This window comes from Oryctolagus cuniculus, chromosome 7 (assembly GCF_051225735.1).
Source record: "Oryctolagus cuniculus isolate XC-2025 breed Fujian yellow rabbit chromosome 7, ASM5122573v1, whole genome shotgun sequence".
Lineage (NCBI taxonomy): Eukaryota > Metazoa > Chordata > Mammalia > Lagomorpha > Leporidae > Oryctolagus > Oryctolagus cuniculus.
Window position 1 is genome coordinate 38,737,145 of NC_142873.1, and position 15,486 is coordinate 38,752,630.

General features: G+C 43.7%; 1 protein-coding gene across 3 annotated transcripts in view; it reads right to left on the minus strand.

Moving 5' to 3' along the window:
* Positions 1–301: 301 nt before the first annotated feature.
* The window catches only part of SLAMF7 (SLAM family member 7), a 44,793-nt gene continuing 29,608 nt past the window's right edge, over positions 302–15,486 (minus strand). For 2 of the 3 annotated variants that reach the window (XM_089336949.1, XM_008264211.5), the window contains exons 2-7: positions 9,006–9,338; positions 6,535–6,807; positions 6,200–6,319; positions 5,253–5,356; positions 3,300–3,362; positions 302–2,466 (exon numbers count right to left, since the gene is read on the minus strand). In XM_089336949.1, coding sequence (XP_089193075.1) covers positions 2,395–2,466; positions 3,300–3,362; positions 5,253–5,356; positions 6,200–6,319; positions 6,535–6,807; positions 9,006–9,141 — 768 coding nt within the window. In that variant the 5' untranslated portion in view covers positions 9,142–9,338 and the 3' untranslated portion in view covers positions 302–2,394. The remainder of the gene's footprint in view (positions 2,467–3,299; positions 3,363–5,252; positions 5,357–6,199; positions 6,320–6,534; positions 6,808–9,005; positions 9,339–15,486) is intronic. The other variant, XM_089336948.1, reaches the window with a different exon arrangement.

Here is a 15,486-nt window from a genome sequence, read left to right on the forward strand (position 1 = left end):
TTTCAGGGATTTTTGTACTAGGTTTAATATTTAAAAGCGTAACATTAAAATGTTATTTGTCTTGATTGCAGAGTTTTCTAGTGCCCCTTAAATTTTGTGCCCTGGTGTGTTCTTCACTTGCTTGATCTGAGGCCCTGAGGTGGTACAGTGTCACAGCTGAGGTGGCATCAACACGGGTCACACACATATTGAGTCAGTGTTGGGAAAGCTCCTGGTTTTCACTTCTGGATCCCCTTTCAGTGTTTTTGCTCCCCACTCCACCCCCCCAGCACAGTGAGAATTAGGAAAGAAAAAAAAAAACTTTTCTCAATGTACACTGATTTTATTGAAATAAGAAACATCAGCAGTATTTGGCACTATGGTTAAGTCACTGTTTGAGACACCCATATTCCATATTGGAGTGCCAAGACTGAGTCCTGGCTACAACACTTCCTATTCAGCTTTCCGGAAGCAGCAGGTGACAGCTTAAGTATCTGGATCCCTGCCACCCATGTGGGAGACCCAGAGTGAGTTCCAGGGTCTTGTCTTCAGCCAGTCCCAGACCTGGCTGCTACAGGTATTTAGAGAGTGAACCAGCAGGTAGAAGATCTCTCTGTGTATCTGTCTCTCTTTCAATTAAACTGAAAATAAACAAAATTTTCTAAAAATTTTTGTTTTTTTTTCCCAGAAAATCACATTGATACATACGAACATTTCTAGTATCCAACACACAGTCCAGGAGGAGGCCAGCCTGACCCTCCTCCCACAGCTTCAGGGTTGAGGGGCTGCATCCTGCTTTTGGCTTTTGACTTTCATTTCCTCTCCAATCCGTCTTTACCCCTCAGCCTGCTCCCTGATTTTTCTCTTGCAAATTTATTTCCTTTGACTTTTTACTTTGGTCATCTTATATTGGAAGGCTTTCTTTCCCCCAGTATTTTCTCCTTTCACAAATTTAAACACACTTTTACCTACTCTACTTCACACCTCCAGCACTGGGACAGTGGATTCCATTTGGTCTCCTCCATTCAAGACATAAGTCAGGGAACCAATCAAAAGTAGCCCTCCCCAACTCCATCTCTTTTCACTTTAAAAAGAAGGAGCATTCTCAGGGGACAAGGATCATGTTTGTTTCATTTGCCAGACTGATCTTGTTCAAGTTCTCAGTAATATTTGTTAAGGAAGTTAAAGTATTTGAAAAGTTCCAGTAACCACCTCCTAAGTCCCACTCTCTGACTCCCAGTCTCCTGTACTAGGTCCAAAATCTGCTCTCTGGCTCCATTTCTCCATTGAGATGGGCTCCTGTACAAGCCTTAAGGCATAAGCTATTCTCTTGTAGCACAAGAACATAAATAAAGCCAGGCTTGAAGTCTTGGTCCTTGGTCAGGTACATTTCTAGTCTTCACCAATGGTGCCAGCCATCATTTGGGCCTGGATTCTCCATCCCTGTGTGCACTTTGGCTTTTAAGTCCTGTGGATCCAATACTAGCCTCTCTAGTGGTCAGGTCTGCTGTGGCTGTCCGTGATGAGCCACTTTTTCTTTTTCTTTTTTTCTTTTTTTTTTTTACAGGCAGAGTGGATAGTGAGAGAGAGAGACAGAGAGAAAGGTCTTCCTTTGCCGTTGGTTCACCCTCCAATGGCCACCATGGCTGGCGCGCTGCAGCCAGTGCACCGCGCTGATCCAAAGGCAGGAGCCAGGTGCTTCTCCTGGTCTCCCATGGGGTGCAGGGCCCAAGCATTTGGGCCATCCTCCACTGTACTCCCGGGCCACAGCAGAGAGCTGGCCTGGAAGAGGGGCAAGTGGGACAGAATCTGGCGCCCCGACCGGTTCAAGAACCTGGTGTGCCGGCGCCGCTAGGTGGAAGATTAGCCTATTGAGCCGCGGCGCCAGCCCAAGCCACTTTTTCAAGATGGTTTTTAACCAAGGATGGTAAGCTCAGCCCAGTGCTAGGCACAGTGAGCATGGGTGAGTCCATCAATAGATCTACATCTGCTTCTGCTGGACGTGCTGTTTTGGCCTTCCTGCCCTCCTAGCAAGCAGACTCTTGGCTTATTCTGATCTCCAAGCTCTGGGGAGAGATGAGACACTAGACTGGCTGGGAGCCATTGTTAATATGACAGGGGCTGTCATTAATACCTGTGACACTGATTTACATCCCCATTTCAACAAAGTCACTTCTAAGCTCTTTTCTTGGAGTTCTCTGACAAATTTTCAGCCGTATTTCTAAGAAGAAATGGTTTGAGAAAATTTCTGGACAGTGAGCAGAATTTTGAGTTCTTAAACCAGGATGATCATCAATGATAGTTTGTTCTATAAGAAGTCAAAGTTCCTCGTTAGTCCTTGATGCTTCTGATCAGATCACTGACGTCATTTGATAATTTTCTTTTAGGTAAAGACTTGATGGAGTACACTGCTGTCTAGATGACATTCTCATAGCTAAATTGCCTTGCTGTGTCTGGTGTCCCAGGCAGTGAGGGGGGATTCTCCACCTGCAGGCAGACATAAGGAAGCAGAGTGCTGGAGTCAGGTGGGGCCCTGGAACTTCCATCCCTGACACTGCTTTTCTGCAAGGCTCCCAATCTATGCTTTCTGCCACTGTTTAATCACTCTTAACCTAGAGAAACTATTCTTTCAGTTGAGTCCATAGTTTTCTGGCTTAATACTTAATGAATATTTAATGCTTAATACTTGCTGAATACTTAATATTTCCTGGTAATAATTCATCAAAAACAATCTTTGCTAAGTCAATTGCCTTCCTCATCATCCCCATCTTTTCAGATCTATTTTGGAGGGGAAGGGAAAGGGAACCGGAAGTTACCATTGCTTCTGCCATGTGTGATCTGTGAAGGAATAGGTCTTAAATCTCACCACATTAGTAGTATGACTGGCAGGGGGTGAAAGTCAGATGTAACATACCTAGAGCAAGGAAAAGGAGCAGAAGTCCCCTCTCCTACATTTTAGTGTCTCGGATCTCAGAAGCAAGCTGCAATCTCCTCCCCACCATCTTTCTCCTCCCAGGGACAGCCTAAGCCATGGCTTTTTCTTCATTCATGACCTCAGTCAGAAGCTTTCTGATTTTCTCTGTCATTCCTATCCAGAACCTTCTTCTCCTCTATTTCCCCCCCATTTAACTTGTAAAACACAGTTCTCTTCTACTCCCCATATCCTTACATAACTCTAAGGAAATATCTCGGGCATCTACTAAGGATATCTTTTAATATCAGAGAAGATGAGATTCCTAGGACCAAAAAATGTTAGCCTAAATGTGAGCCAGGAAAAGGGATAAGAAAGTAAGATGAAATTCAAGTCTAAAATATTTTACCTTTCTTGGTATCTGCACAGTAGAATATAACATATTTGCTGGATCTTCCTCTGGGCTAGTATTCTATCAAAAAACAAGCAACAAACAAAAGAAATCATTACTCATTCCCTGAGTCACATGGACAAGGACACAGACCTTACTGCAGACAGAGGAAAGCAGAGGTGGGAGAGATAGTGAGAGGAAAGAGGCAGTTCTGGAATAGAGGTGGGTAAGTGGGAAGGAAGTGCTCTTTTGGTGACTGCTGTTTTAGTAATCATTAATAAAGTTTTCAGGGTGCCATTACATTATTCGTATTCATACTTTGATTTCTTTTTTTTGTTTATTAGCTTTTTTAGCTGTGTTGTATTTAAATGAATTTCAAGAATTTATAGGGGCCGGTGCTGTGTTGTAGCGGGTAAAGCCACCTCCTGCAGTGCCAGCATCCTGTATGGGCACCAGTTTGTGTCCCAGCTGCTCTACTTCTGATCCAGCTCTCTGCTATGGCCTGGGAATGCAGTCGAAGATGGCCCAAGTCCTTGGGCCCCTGCACCTGCGTGGGAGACCCGGAGGTGGCTCCTAGCTTTGGATCTGCACAGCTCCAGCCATTGCAGCCATTTGGGGAGTGAACCACAGATGGAAGACTCTCTCTCCTTCTCTCTCTCTCTCTCCTCTTCTCTCTCTCTCTCTCTTTCTCTCTGCCTCTCTGTAATTCTGCTTTTCAAATAAATAAATAAATATTAAGGAAAAGAAAGTTCTAAAAAAGAATATACAAGATGTCTCATCAGCTACGAGCCTCCTAAGGTGGCTAAAAGATAATTTTAAATAATTGTGCTAATGTTGCAAATAAACTTTTCCAACAGTCAAAGGTCCCTTATGGAAAATTGGTAAGTATGACTGATGAGACAAAACAAAGAGCAACAAGAGCTCTTTTCTCACTGGAGAAAAAATACACTGTGTTGGTTAAGTTTATTCCTGAGCATTGGGGAAGTCCTGGCACCTCCAGGAGATGCATCTGAGGCAAAGGAAGAGGGAGGATGTGATCAAGTGAGAAGCCAGAGAAGGTAGAGAGCACAAAGCAGACACCTTTGGGAAGAAGGAAGCGACTTCCTAGAACACCAGTGGCTTGGAGGGCAATGTCTCCTTTTTGCAGGGGTAAATATAAGTCAATTTGTAGGTAAAAGTAAGAAGGTATTAACTCATCAAGGAATACCAAAGGCTGAAGCACAATTGGGATTTTGCAGTGCCGATATATTCTTATTTCTTTGTTAAATGTGCCGGTGTGGAAAAAGGGCTCCATGACTTCTCACAGGTCCACCCAGCCTGGAGAACAGTGATTGGTTCTGAGATTTTTCATTTACCTCCTCATCTCATGTCTCCAAGTTGTCTTTTGTTACATGGGTTTCTCTAAATTTTACTATTATGATTTTCTTTTTGGAGAGTTTCCTTTGAATTATGTTTGGGCTCACTTCAGCTTGGTGAAGTGGGAACTTGGGAAGCCTTGAGCGTAGACCCAGAGTTCCCGTGGGTCCTCTGCTCCTGACAGCTCTTTGAGTTACCTCAGAAGAAAAGGCATCTCTGGAGCAACTGATCTACTGACATCATGACTAAATATCATGCCAAACTCACACTTCTCTACCCACGGCCTCATGCAAAGTGAAGCAAGCCTTTTGAGTGGCAGTTGTGAACCATGCAGGGGGAGAGATGACTCATGTAAAGGTCACAGTATAAGCATTACTGGTTGGGTCAGAACCAGGGGCTCCAAAGACCATCAACTTCTGCCCAGAAGACAATATGTCAAGTCTTAGGGGAGACACCAAGTGCAAACCCAACTGGTGCATTGGGTTTTAATAGCTATAGATGCTTATCTCCCCTCCCCATTCCCATGTTGCCCAAACTCATGGGAAAATCTCAAGCAAAACAAAGAGAGCTTCAGAGAGGAAGATCATGTCCCAGAAAAAATGCAGAAGGACTCACGGCAGGGTAGGAGATTGTGACATATTCTGCATTCTCTCCTGAATGTGGGCAGAAGTTAGGAATTTCCTGTTGAGAATCCATTCTCTTCTTCTTTTCCTTGGCCTCTAAAATCAAGTAGGGTGAAAATCAAAGCCAGGCTCTTACCCCTCGCCAGCCTTACAGGCCCACCATTACAGCTGGCTGGCCTACTCAAGGTGTGTAACCATCCCAGTTTCTCTGTATCTTAAAGTTTTACTGGGGCAGGGTACTTTGGTGCTACAACTGGGAAAATCCAAGAAACTATGATGAATTAGTCACTCTCACCACTTGACTCCCTAATCCCTGGACCAAGGTAGCCAATGTGGGAAGCAGAGGTCAGAAGTGCTCCCAGAGTGCTTTCAAGAGGAGAGAGATCTCAAAGCCTTCAGTTCACACCCAATGGACGCTTATATCCTTACCCCAGCCTCCCACATGGACAGTATGGGTGGGAGCCCAAGAAGACAAGTTAGCAGGGTCCAACGTGAAGCAAGACAGAGGACAACTTATCCAGGAGGAGTGTGTCTGGACTCGGGTGGAAAGTAAAGAGAAGTTGTAGGGTTGATAACGGAAAGGACTGGAACTGGTTTGGAGGATCTGATAAGAACAGGGACAGGGACAGGAAGGTCTGATTGGAAGATGCTGGTCTGTGGGACCTCAGAGTCAGAGGCATTTGCCTCCTTGTCCTGGGGGAAGGAGAAGAGTGGAGACTGAAGAGGACCCTGTCATCAAAAGAGAAGGGAAGATGTCCAGTGTTCTTTCTGCTCCATAACTGAGAAGTGCAGGCTGTCACTGGGCTTCTTGATCGCAGGGACTTTGGTGGCTTCCTCTCTGCATCCCCAGTGCCTCCACCAAACCTGGCACACAGCTCAATATGTACTTAAGGAAAAAATGAGGGGTGAGGGTGAAGACAAAAGTCATATATACTCTACCTTTTCCTCTCTCTCTTCGTATGTTCAAAAATACTAGCACTAGTACGAGGAGACAGAGCAGGATGGGCACCCACAGGAGATACATGTAGACAATGAAGGAATCTGGGTCACCAGCAGCACCTTTAAAGAGAGATTGGGTAAAGGATTAGAGAGTGGTGAAACATTAGTAGGGAACACGGCCCAACTTTTAGAGCACCCACCTCTTTCCTCCCAATCTGATGTCTTCCCAGTGGTCCCCAGTTTTCAAATGAGGCCTGTCCCCCTTGGAGACCAGGAGCTAAAGAAATTATAGTTTCTGGGACCAGTAGCTTCGGAAAGAGAGGAAAGACAGTCACCTTCACAGAGCTTCTGGACAAAGATGGGTCTGGAGGAGTTGAAGCTGACAGGGTTTCTGGCTATGCAGATGAAGGTCATGTCTACCTCTCCCAGTGTCCAGGATATGGGGAGGATGGAGCCATTATGGGATACATTGGCTGCCTGTTCCAGGGCCCTCCAGCTATAGGTCACATCTTCTGCTTCTTGTTCCATGGAACATGTCAGATTGGTCATGCAGGTGCCATTCTTATTGCTCTGCAGAGCCATGGTGACCGTGGGCTTTGACAGGTACTCTGTGAAAGATAAAGGACAACCAGGAATGGAAAATGTGCCTACGGTTCTCCTTGCTCCTGAATACTTTAGACTTGACTCTCCCTGGGGCAGCTCCAGAATAGAGAGAAAGCAGCAATTAAGAGATAGTTAATATGACAATAATTATTATTATACATCACTGGGCAAGCAGACCTAGATAGTTCTCTTTCCCAGATAAGAGCTACATAAGTAACGATTGTATAACAACAGCAAAAATGCAGAACTTCAGCTTCATGTGACTTCTGCCATCTTGTCCATGACCGCCATCTTGCCTTTAGGTGACCTGAGGGAGTACTTACATGCCAGGCCTGTTTTGTTGATACCAGGCCCTAGAGTGTCCCTTATCTAATGCCTGGAATGTTAATATTTCTTGAGAAAGTCCAGGTGCACTTAGGCTAGCCATGGGAAACCTTTATCTTAAACAACTCTTTTCTCCTGTCTTGTGGCACAGAGATCCATGTATCTTGCAGGCTCCTAAAACAACATTTCTTTGAGTGCTCCCAATAAATTTTATTCTTTATAATTTTGGATTTGTTCTCTTTCTTCAGTCTCCTGGCACCATCTGCCTTTGGAGACTGGTTCTCATATATTGGGTTTTTTGGAAAAAAAACTAAAAATAATAGAAATGCATCACGAATGCTGCTCTGTGGGGCCTGCATTGTGGTGCAGCAGGTTAAGCCCAGACGCTTGTGATACCAGCATCCTGTATCAGAGTGCTCTTTTGGGTCCCAAGTCCCAACAGCTCTGCCTCAGATTCAGCTCCCTACTCATGAATCTGGGAAATAAGCAGAAGATGGCCCAAGTATGTGGGCCCCTGCCACCCAAATGGGAGATCCAGATGGAGGTCTGGGTTCCTGGCTTTGACCTGGACTGCTCCTGGCTGTTGTGGCCATTTGGGGAGTGTACTAGAAGATGGGAGATTCTCTCTCTCCCTCTCTCTCCCCCTCTCCCTCTCCCTTTCCCATCTCCTCCTTTTCCCTCTCCCTCTTCCTCTCTCTCTTCCAGTGTCTGTGTGTCGTGTGTGTGTCTCATGCTTCCCTCTGTCTCCATCAGTCTGCTATTCAAATAAACAAATCTTTTAAAAAACAAAAATAAAGAACACCACTCCACTTACAAATATAGCTGCACAGCAAGCACTCACACAATGCATTTTTAGAAGTCAGCTAATTTTATACTTTTTAAAGGCTTCCTATTCCCTGTTCTCTGGCTTCCCTGGAGAGACTTTGATCTTTACTGTCCAGAAGAGAATACTATGGGAACAACGCTTCTTGTCCCCCTTGCTGTCTTTACCTCATCTCCTCCTTCAGACTGGGCAATTCATTCATTGCTGAGATGATCCGAGTGTGACTCCCATGGCCTATCTTTTTCTGCTTACAGGTTTGAGCTGTGAAAGACTCCTGTTCATATGTGCTTTTGAAACTCTTTATGTCCCTTCTCCAGCTAGTGTGCTTGGAGAATGAACATCTTGTCTTCCCTTTAGCTGTGTCTGTATGGAAGACTCACAAAAGATCTTCCAAAAGTTCACAGAAAAGGCAAATTATGAAAAAAAAACTATACATGATTCCAGTTTTTTGGTGTGTACCAAGGTAAACTTATCTTTTAATTCCATTTTTCTATGAGCTTTCTTAAGTACCTTTGGGTGAGGTGGATCAAGGTATCTAGCCTATCTCCTACAAGCAATTCTAGAGACCCATTTCCTGGTATCTCTGATATTACAGTTCAAATAGCTGTTCTCCTTGTAGCTGGTTGATTAACTTCAACTTCCCTGGATGGGCTCTAAGATCTAGATTTACGGTAGCAGAAAGCATTTCTCCCCTGTTGCTATTTTTTAAAAATCTGCTCTTTAAAATTTTGTTTGTTTATTTATTGATTTATTTATTATTTGGAAGGCAGAGAGATAGGGACACAGAGAGATCTTTCATCTGCTGGTTCACTTCCCAAATGCCCATAATAACTAGATCTGAGCAAGGCCAAAATTGGGATCCAGAAAATTAATCTAGGTCTTTAATGTGGGTGGCAGGGACCCAAATATCTGAGCCATCATCGGCTGTCTCCTAGGGTGCATATTAGCAGGAAGCGGGAATTGGAGGCAGAACTGGTGCTTGAATCCAGGTGTTCCAATGTGAGATGCAGGCAACAGCCTAACCACTGCCCTGCGTTGGAAACTGAGTCATCTCACCATAGACACGCAGCCCATACTCTTGGGTGATGGGAAACTGGAATGATGAGCTGTGTATCTCCGCACGGTAGACACCCGAGTCATTCTTCATGAGTTTGTTGAGATTCAGGAAGTAGCCTCCACTTGGGATGTACATCCTTTCCTTGTTACGACTTTGAGACACTATGACAGTGTCATTGCCGTCTCCCTCAGCTGGCTGTATGGTGACAAGAGTGATGGAGTTGAAGGTCCAGACAATACTGTCAATTGGCTTCACTGTGAAATTCAGATGAAAAGTCACAGATTCACCCTGGGCACAGACCAGCTCCTTCCGTACTCCTGAGGCTTCCAACACTGCAGATACAAAAACAAACAAACAAAAAACACAAAATAAACCCAAATTTGTCCTTGCCACTAATAACTCAGCCTTTAGGTATGGGGAAGAATCTGATAAAATGTCTTAGCATAACCCAACCAGGCCTCACTCATATGACAGCATTGAGATTAGAATGTTCTGCCTAACAGGAGTGACTGTAGATAACCCCATCTCAATCACAGGGCCATCCGGCTGAAAAGACTAAGCTCTGAGGAAGACCAGAAATCCCAGCTGCATCCTTGACAGGTTACTGGGAGATGTGGGGACAAGTGGAGAAGTTACTGCCCAAGTTTCCCTTAGTTCTTCCAGATTGCCCTGGAGAGAGCTGAGTTTGAAACTGTTGAAGAAGGTCTGCTGGACCTGGGGGCAGTTCTTCTCATGCATGGATCAGGACACTGGGAGGTGAGCTTCATGATCCTAATGATAGTGATAATTTAAAAGGTTGAGGATGATTTATCTTTCCCTCTTGTGATAGAGTGGATTCAAGGTCATCCCCCCAAGAGGTTCTCATTCACTTGCATTCTAATATGCTTGAGTGTGAAGGGAAAAATGAGTGACAAAGGAACCTAACAATATTTCCAAGTTAACTTATGATACTCATCTTAAACTATTAAGAATTGCAGTAAGATTTAGTTTTCTCAAGCAATTTTTTCCCACTACAATATTGGTTCATTTCAAAGAACAGGACTTAACAAGAACCCATCACCAATTATATAGCTCCAAGTGGAAAGCATTTAAGAACTGATGAAGAAACTTCCAGAATTGGGCAACTGAGCATTTCAGGAGAACAGGAATGGAAAATGAGCATCTTGTATCTGACTAAATCTGATGGACAAATGCTGGGGACAGCGCAGAGCGTTGAGAGAATTTAGACTGGGACTAACAGCTTAAAGCACCTACTGTGATCTTGTTTAACTCTTACCACCACCCTTTGGGGAAGTGTATGTTATATGCCCATCTTACAGATCAGGAGCCTGCGGCACAATGGATTTAAGTGATGTAATTCAAACTATATAGTAAGTGGCAGAGCTCACATCAGGAGCCACAGGATCAAGACTATGAAGTGCATATTTTATGCAATGCCCTTTATAATGAAATGAAAGAGAAAGGGAGAGTTTATTCAAGGTTCACAGATATGGCAAAAGTAAGACTAAATTCTTAGAGATGCTCTCTCAAAAATACAAAACCCGAAGTTATTTTTTCTTTTACCTTTAACGTAATGTATCAGGGTGAAATTATTTTAAAGAATTTTTATTTATTGTCATGGAAAGCACAAAAGGAAAAAACAAATGAAATATTAAAAAGCCAACAGAACAGCCAAGTTCCAGGATTGTGACCTCTGTATGAGTATTATAATGATACTACAGCAAGACTGCAATAGGGCTTTCATGGGTCTACACACTTGTGCATCTCTTAGCTCCTTTTCCATTAAAAATAATTAAAATCCTATTTTATATCTAACTTGATTAAAAAAAAGAATGTATCCAGGTTGGGTTCTTTTTATAGTCATCATTGTTGTGTTATTTAGTTTTCTTTTGATTACAAGAGAAATTAAAAATCAAAACTATTGTGGGACCTAGGCACTTATCTAACTGGCCCTGTGAGATTGGCTGAGTTTTCAAGATATGTTTAATTTCACTGTTACAATAACATTGTTCACCACTCCAGCACCAATGTAACACTGTTCCTCTTCCAGAAAACAGACAAATTCTTATATGACCTACCAAGATATCCAAAATTACTTTAAAAGAAGCATTTCCTTTGTTCCTATTAAAACTCAAATATTCTGACCAGCGATCCCAAATAACAATAACTGCCCTGTATTAGAGGTTCACTCTGTGCCAAACATGTAGTGTAAAGATTATAACTAATACTTAAAGCAATCCATCAAATTAGGCATTTTGATTCTTTGACATAGTAGGCAGCAACCCATACAGCCTACAGGCCAAATTTGGTCCTCCACTTGTTTGGATAAGCAGATTTTTTTTTGAACACAGCCATGCCGCTTCATTTATGGATCATCTAGGGCTGCTTTTGAACTACAAAGGCTGAGTTGAGAAGTTGCAACCCAGACCATATTGCCTGCTAAGCCTAAAATACTATTTGTATCTTTATAGAAAAGTTTGCTAAATCTTGAATTTATGAAAAAATGAGATGCTTAAAAAACCAAGTAACTAACCCCAGGGCACAAAGCTGGTAAGTTATGATTTGAGGATTTAACTCAATGTTATGGTAACTCAAAGACTTGGACACTTGCCATGATGACTCAGTTTGAAGGACCCCTGGCATTTGTATCAGCTCCAGCCCCTTACCTCGCTTACCTTTTCCAACCCTTTAATGGGCTAAAGTGTCAACTCCAAAGCTCTTGGGCCCCACTGACCCTAATTTCCCCCTTTATATACTTTGGTGACCTTCCTTTAAGCATAAAAAACCCTTGCCAGTAGCCTACCATGGGGAAATTTGACGTACCCTAATATTGGCCTACTCCCTTGTTTATAGATTTTTTGTTAAATTTATTTCTGAAAATACTTATTTCTCTTCCTGAGTAAATATAATTTAGGAGCTGATTCCTATTTTCAAACATCCCCCATCACTATAATTTATCAGTCAGTACACATATGTTTTGAATCCCTCGAGCCTTTATCGATTCATCCTGCTAACCCAATTTTTCAGAAAGTTGTTTTTCCTACTTTCCTATCAACAAGATCAGCTTAGTTTGTTGACTGCTGTCTCTTTGATCATCTCAAGAGCTGTCAAAGAAATTTCAATGTGATAGACAAAATCAATTTTATTTTGAATTATGGATTTATTGGTTAATGGATTCATTCTTTTACCTCAACAAAAGAATGGAAAATGTGTGTATTTTGAAGTCAAATAGAAATTATCACTTGTCCCCAAGTGATAAAATCCTCGCACTCAGGCAAATTTCAAGTAATTTCATTTTCACATTAGGTTTTAGGGAGGCATTTAAGGTGTGCATTAATTTGTTTCCTGTTGTAGGCTTACTTAGCCTATAGTTTGAAGAGTCTCTAAGTCCAACTTGTGCAGCCCCATCTGGCCTCTAGTGAGGGCCCCCTTGGCTGAGTCACAACACGGGGAAGCAGAAAGAGGACTGCTCCATGCAGAAAGGGTCAAGTCAGTTGGCCTCACTTTGTGAAAGAGCTTAGTCTGGAGAGATCTAACTCACTCCATGAGACCAGCATTAACTCCTTCTAAGGACAATGTTCCCATGATCTAATTCCTTCCACTAGGCCACACCTTTAAATGTTCTACCACCTCAATACCACCAAACAGGGGAGTGATCTTCTAGTAACGAACTCTGGGGAACAAACCACATGCAAACCATAGCAAGGTGGGCAAGTGGCCAAACTGCTAGGATGTAGCTTTAATGTGTTAGTGTGTGTGCATGCGTCAAGAACAATCACTCACTGCTCTACACCTGGTGCTGTATTCACAGGGTAACTGCCAAGAGACATGAGTCATGTGGGGGTATAAGAACATTTCTCCAAATTCCTTGTGCCTTGTTAGAATGACATTGGAGAGTGATGCAGGGCAAATTGTCAGCAGAGCCTCTGGAGAGTGCATTTTCCCATCTTAAGGGGACTTTAGAGTAGGAAGCAGAGACTGAAAGCAGGAAGTACCTTTTTGCTATTTTCTAAATATGGCTTTAGAAGATAGGGGGCGGGTTGGTTAGTCCTGAACAGTTTTGTTTCTTCTTCCTAGGTGACTGGAAAATGGGATCCAAAAATAAGAGACTTGTCATTTCAGCTGTCCACGCTGACTTAATTTAGGAGACAGTCACTAACTAACTAACTCTATGTGTCATGAAAAGGGAAATAACAGACACTGTGAGAATGTGCAATGGGGAAGGGACTTAACATGACCCATGGGATCAGAAGACTGGAGAATGAGTGGCTATGACATCTGCCTACAGCACCGAGAGGCCTGGGTCCCATGAGTCTCATCCACTTTCCTCAGATGTCCACCTCCACCCCCAAGCCAGTGGAGTGAAGGTTGTAACTTGCCTCCTCCACATGCATTTCACCATTTCCTCATTCTGTAGCAGCTAAATGGTTTTGGAAAGCCTGACGGGCGCCCAGCTCCAGTGGTGGCTCTCCTTCCTTGGGCACAGTAATTAGCTCAGGGGCATCATGTGACCTGGGTTGGTCATATCTGAGAGAAGCCCAGGATTCTGTTCTAAAGCCAGGATGACAATATAGTGCTGTGAGAAGACATGAAGCTGCAATTGACACCCACTGTGGTCTCCAGACAGGTATGCAGGCTTCCTCCCTCTCCCGATTTTGGGTTCACTTTGTACCTCTCATTATTGTTTGGGAGTTATCCTCTCCTATGTCCACCTAAATCTTATTCAAAACCTTAAAGACCCAGTGCAAGGCCTTTCCTTGAGGAAATTTCCAAGTCTTTTTCACTCCTATCCCCTGCAAATTCACCACTGAAGTCACTCCATTCTCACTTTAAATTCTCCAGAAAGAAATACACCTCTGGGTACTGATGCATGTATCATTTTGCTGCAAATGAGTCTTCTAGCCTTAGGGTCCAGACCGTCCAATGAGAGGTCATGGAATCCAACCAAGACAGGGGTGGAGATGCCCTTTCCTCTCCACCATGCAACTGTGTGGGAAAGGGCTGTAGCCTAACCTGAGTTCTATTCTGGTTCCTCCATAATCGCCAGTCCAGCAACAAACACTAGGCTGAATCAGTTAAACAGACAGTATCTCTCTTGCTCCTCAGAGCAATCCCATGAGACAGATGCTAAAGCTCAACTTGTGGACAAGAGCACTGCTGTTGAGTGACTTTCCCAAGGCCACAAGCAGAGAAGTGGCAGAGACTGGTCAGTCAGCTCCTTTACCTCAAGGCCTACGTTCTTTCCACTACTGGCTCACTAAGCATTTTGAATGCCAGTTTTCTGATCTCCCATAGGGGAAAGATAACAACTTTATTTACCAGGAATTTGGAGAGGATGAAGTGTGAATATGGACTTGAAAACTTTTTTGAGAAGTACTGAGCACTTCCCAAGAGAGTGGGAGATGGAAGTCAGGGACAGGGAGTGGGGTCGTGAGAGCCAGACTTTGGGGAAGCTTCCAATGTTTTGGTCTCATTTCTGCGAGGATGACTGAAAGTGAGAAAAGGTGATTTCCCTAACCTGCTTTGGATGGCTTCTCAGAAAGTGATCGGAAGGCCAGCCTGGCAGCAAGAAGCCCACGGTCAAACTGCCTTTGGAGGAGAAGGGAGCTGAGTAGGAGGCTCTCTGCTGTCCATCCCGGTCATGCTTGGATGATTTGGGCATTGGGAAAGTCAGATCTGAAATACAGTAAAAGACAAGGACAACACTCTTCTCCCTTGTCATCTCCCTTTCCTCTTGGTTGTCACCTCCCCTCCTCGTCCTGTTCCTTGGAGGCTCAAAGATTGAGTGGAGGGAAGCAGCCAAATTACAAGGAAGGAGCAACATCAGTGCAGCTAGAAGCAAGGGGGTTGTGGCCCAAGAGGAAGTCTTTAGGGTGAAGAGGGCTAAAGCCCATCTACTGCTCGCTTGTCCGGTCTCCAAGCCCCTCTTTGCACACATGATGCACCACCAGCATGCACCTGTGCACCATGGCTCCATCCTCATGGAAATCAAAGCTGGAAGGAAACCTGGGCACTCCTTACTCCAGACCCAGTTGGCGGATGAGGAGGCTGAGGCTCAGAGGGCTGTGGTAACAGACTCTCTAAGTCAGTAGAAGGCCAGGATCAAGAAACAAGGCTCCTAAGGTAGGACTTCCCAAACCGTGTCCCCTGCTCCCTTGGAGTCTGTGGCTTACTGTATTTCTGGGACAGAGTTACAACAGGGGTTACCAAGCAAAGACTATGAAACTTCCTCTCCATCAGAGTGGCATCAAGTCAATACATTATGGTCACTTGTGTTTATCAACTACAGTTAATTATCATATTTGTTTCTGAATAAAATTTCACTTCATAGAAGGAAACCACTGCTCAATAACAAAACAAAACAAAAAGATTTTAAATCTACTGCTCCTTACTCAATTTCTTCTAAACTATCATCCCTTGGGAAAACACCATAAATTAATGTCAGGTGCGACACACACAAAACAGAGGCTCACAGGTGTC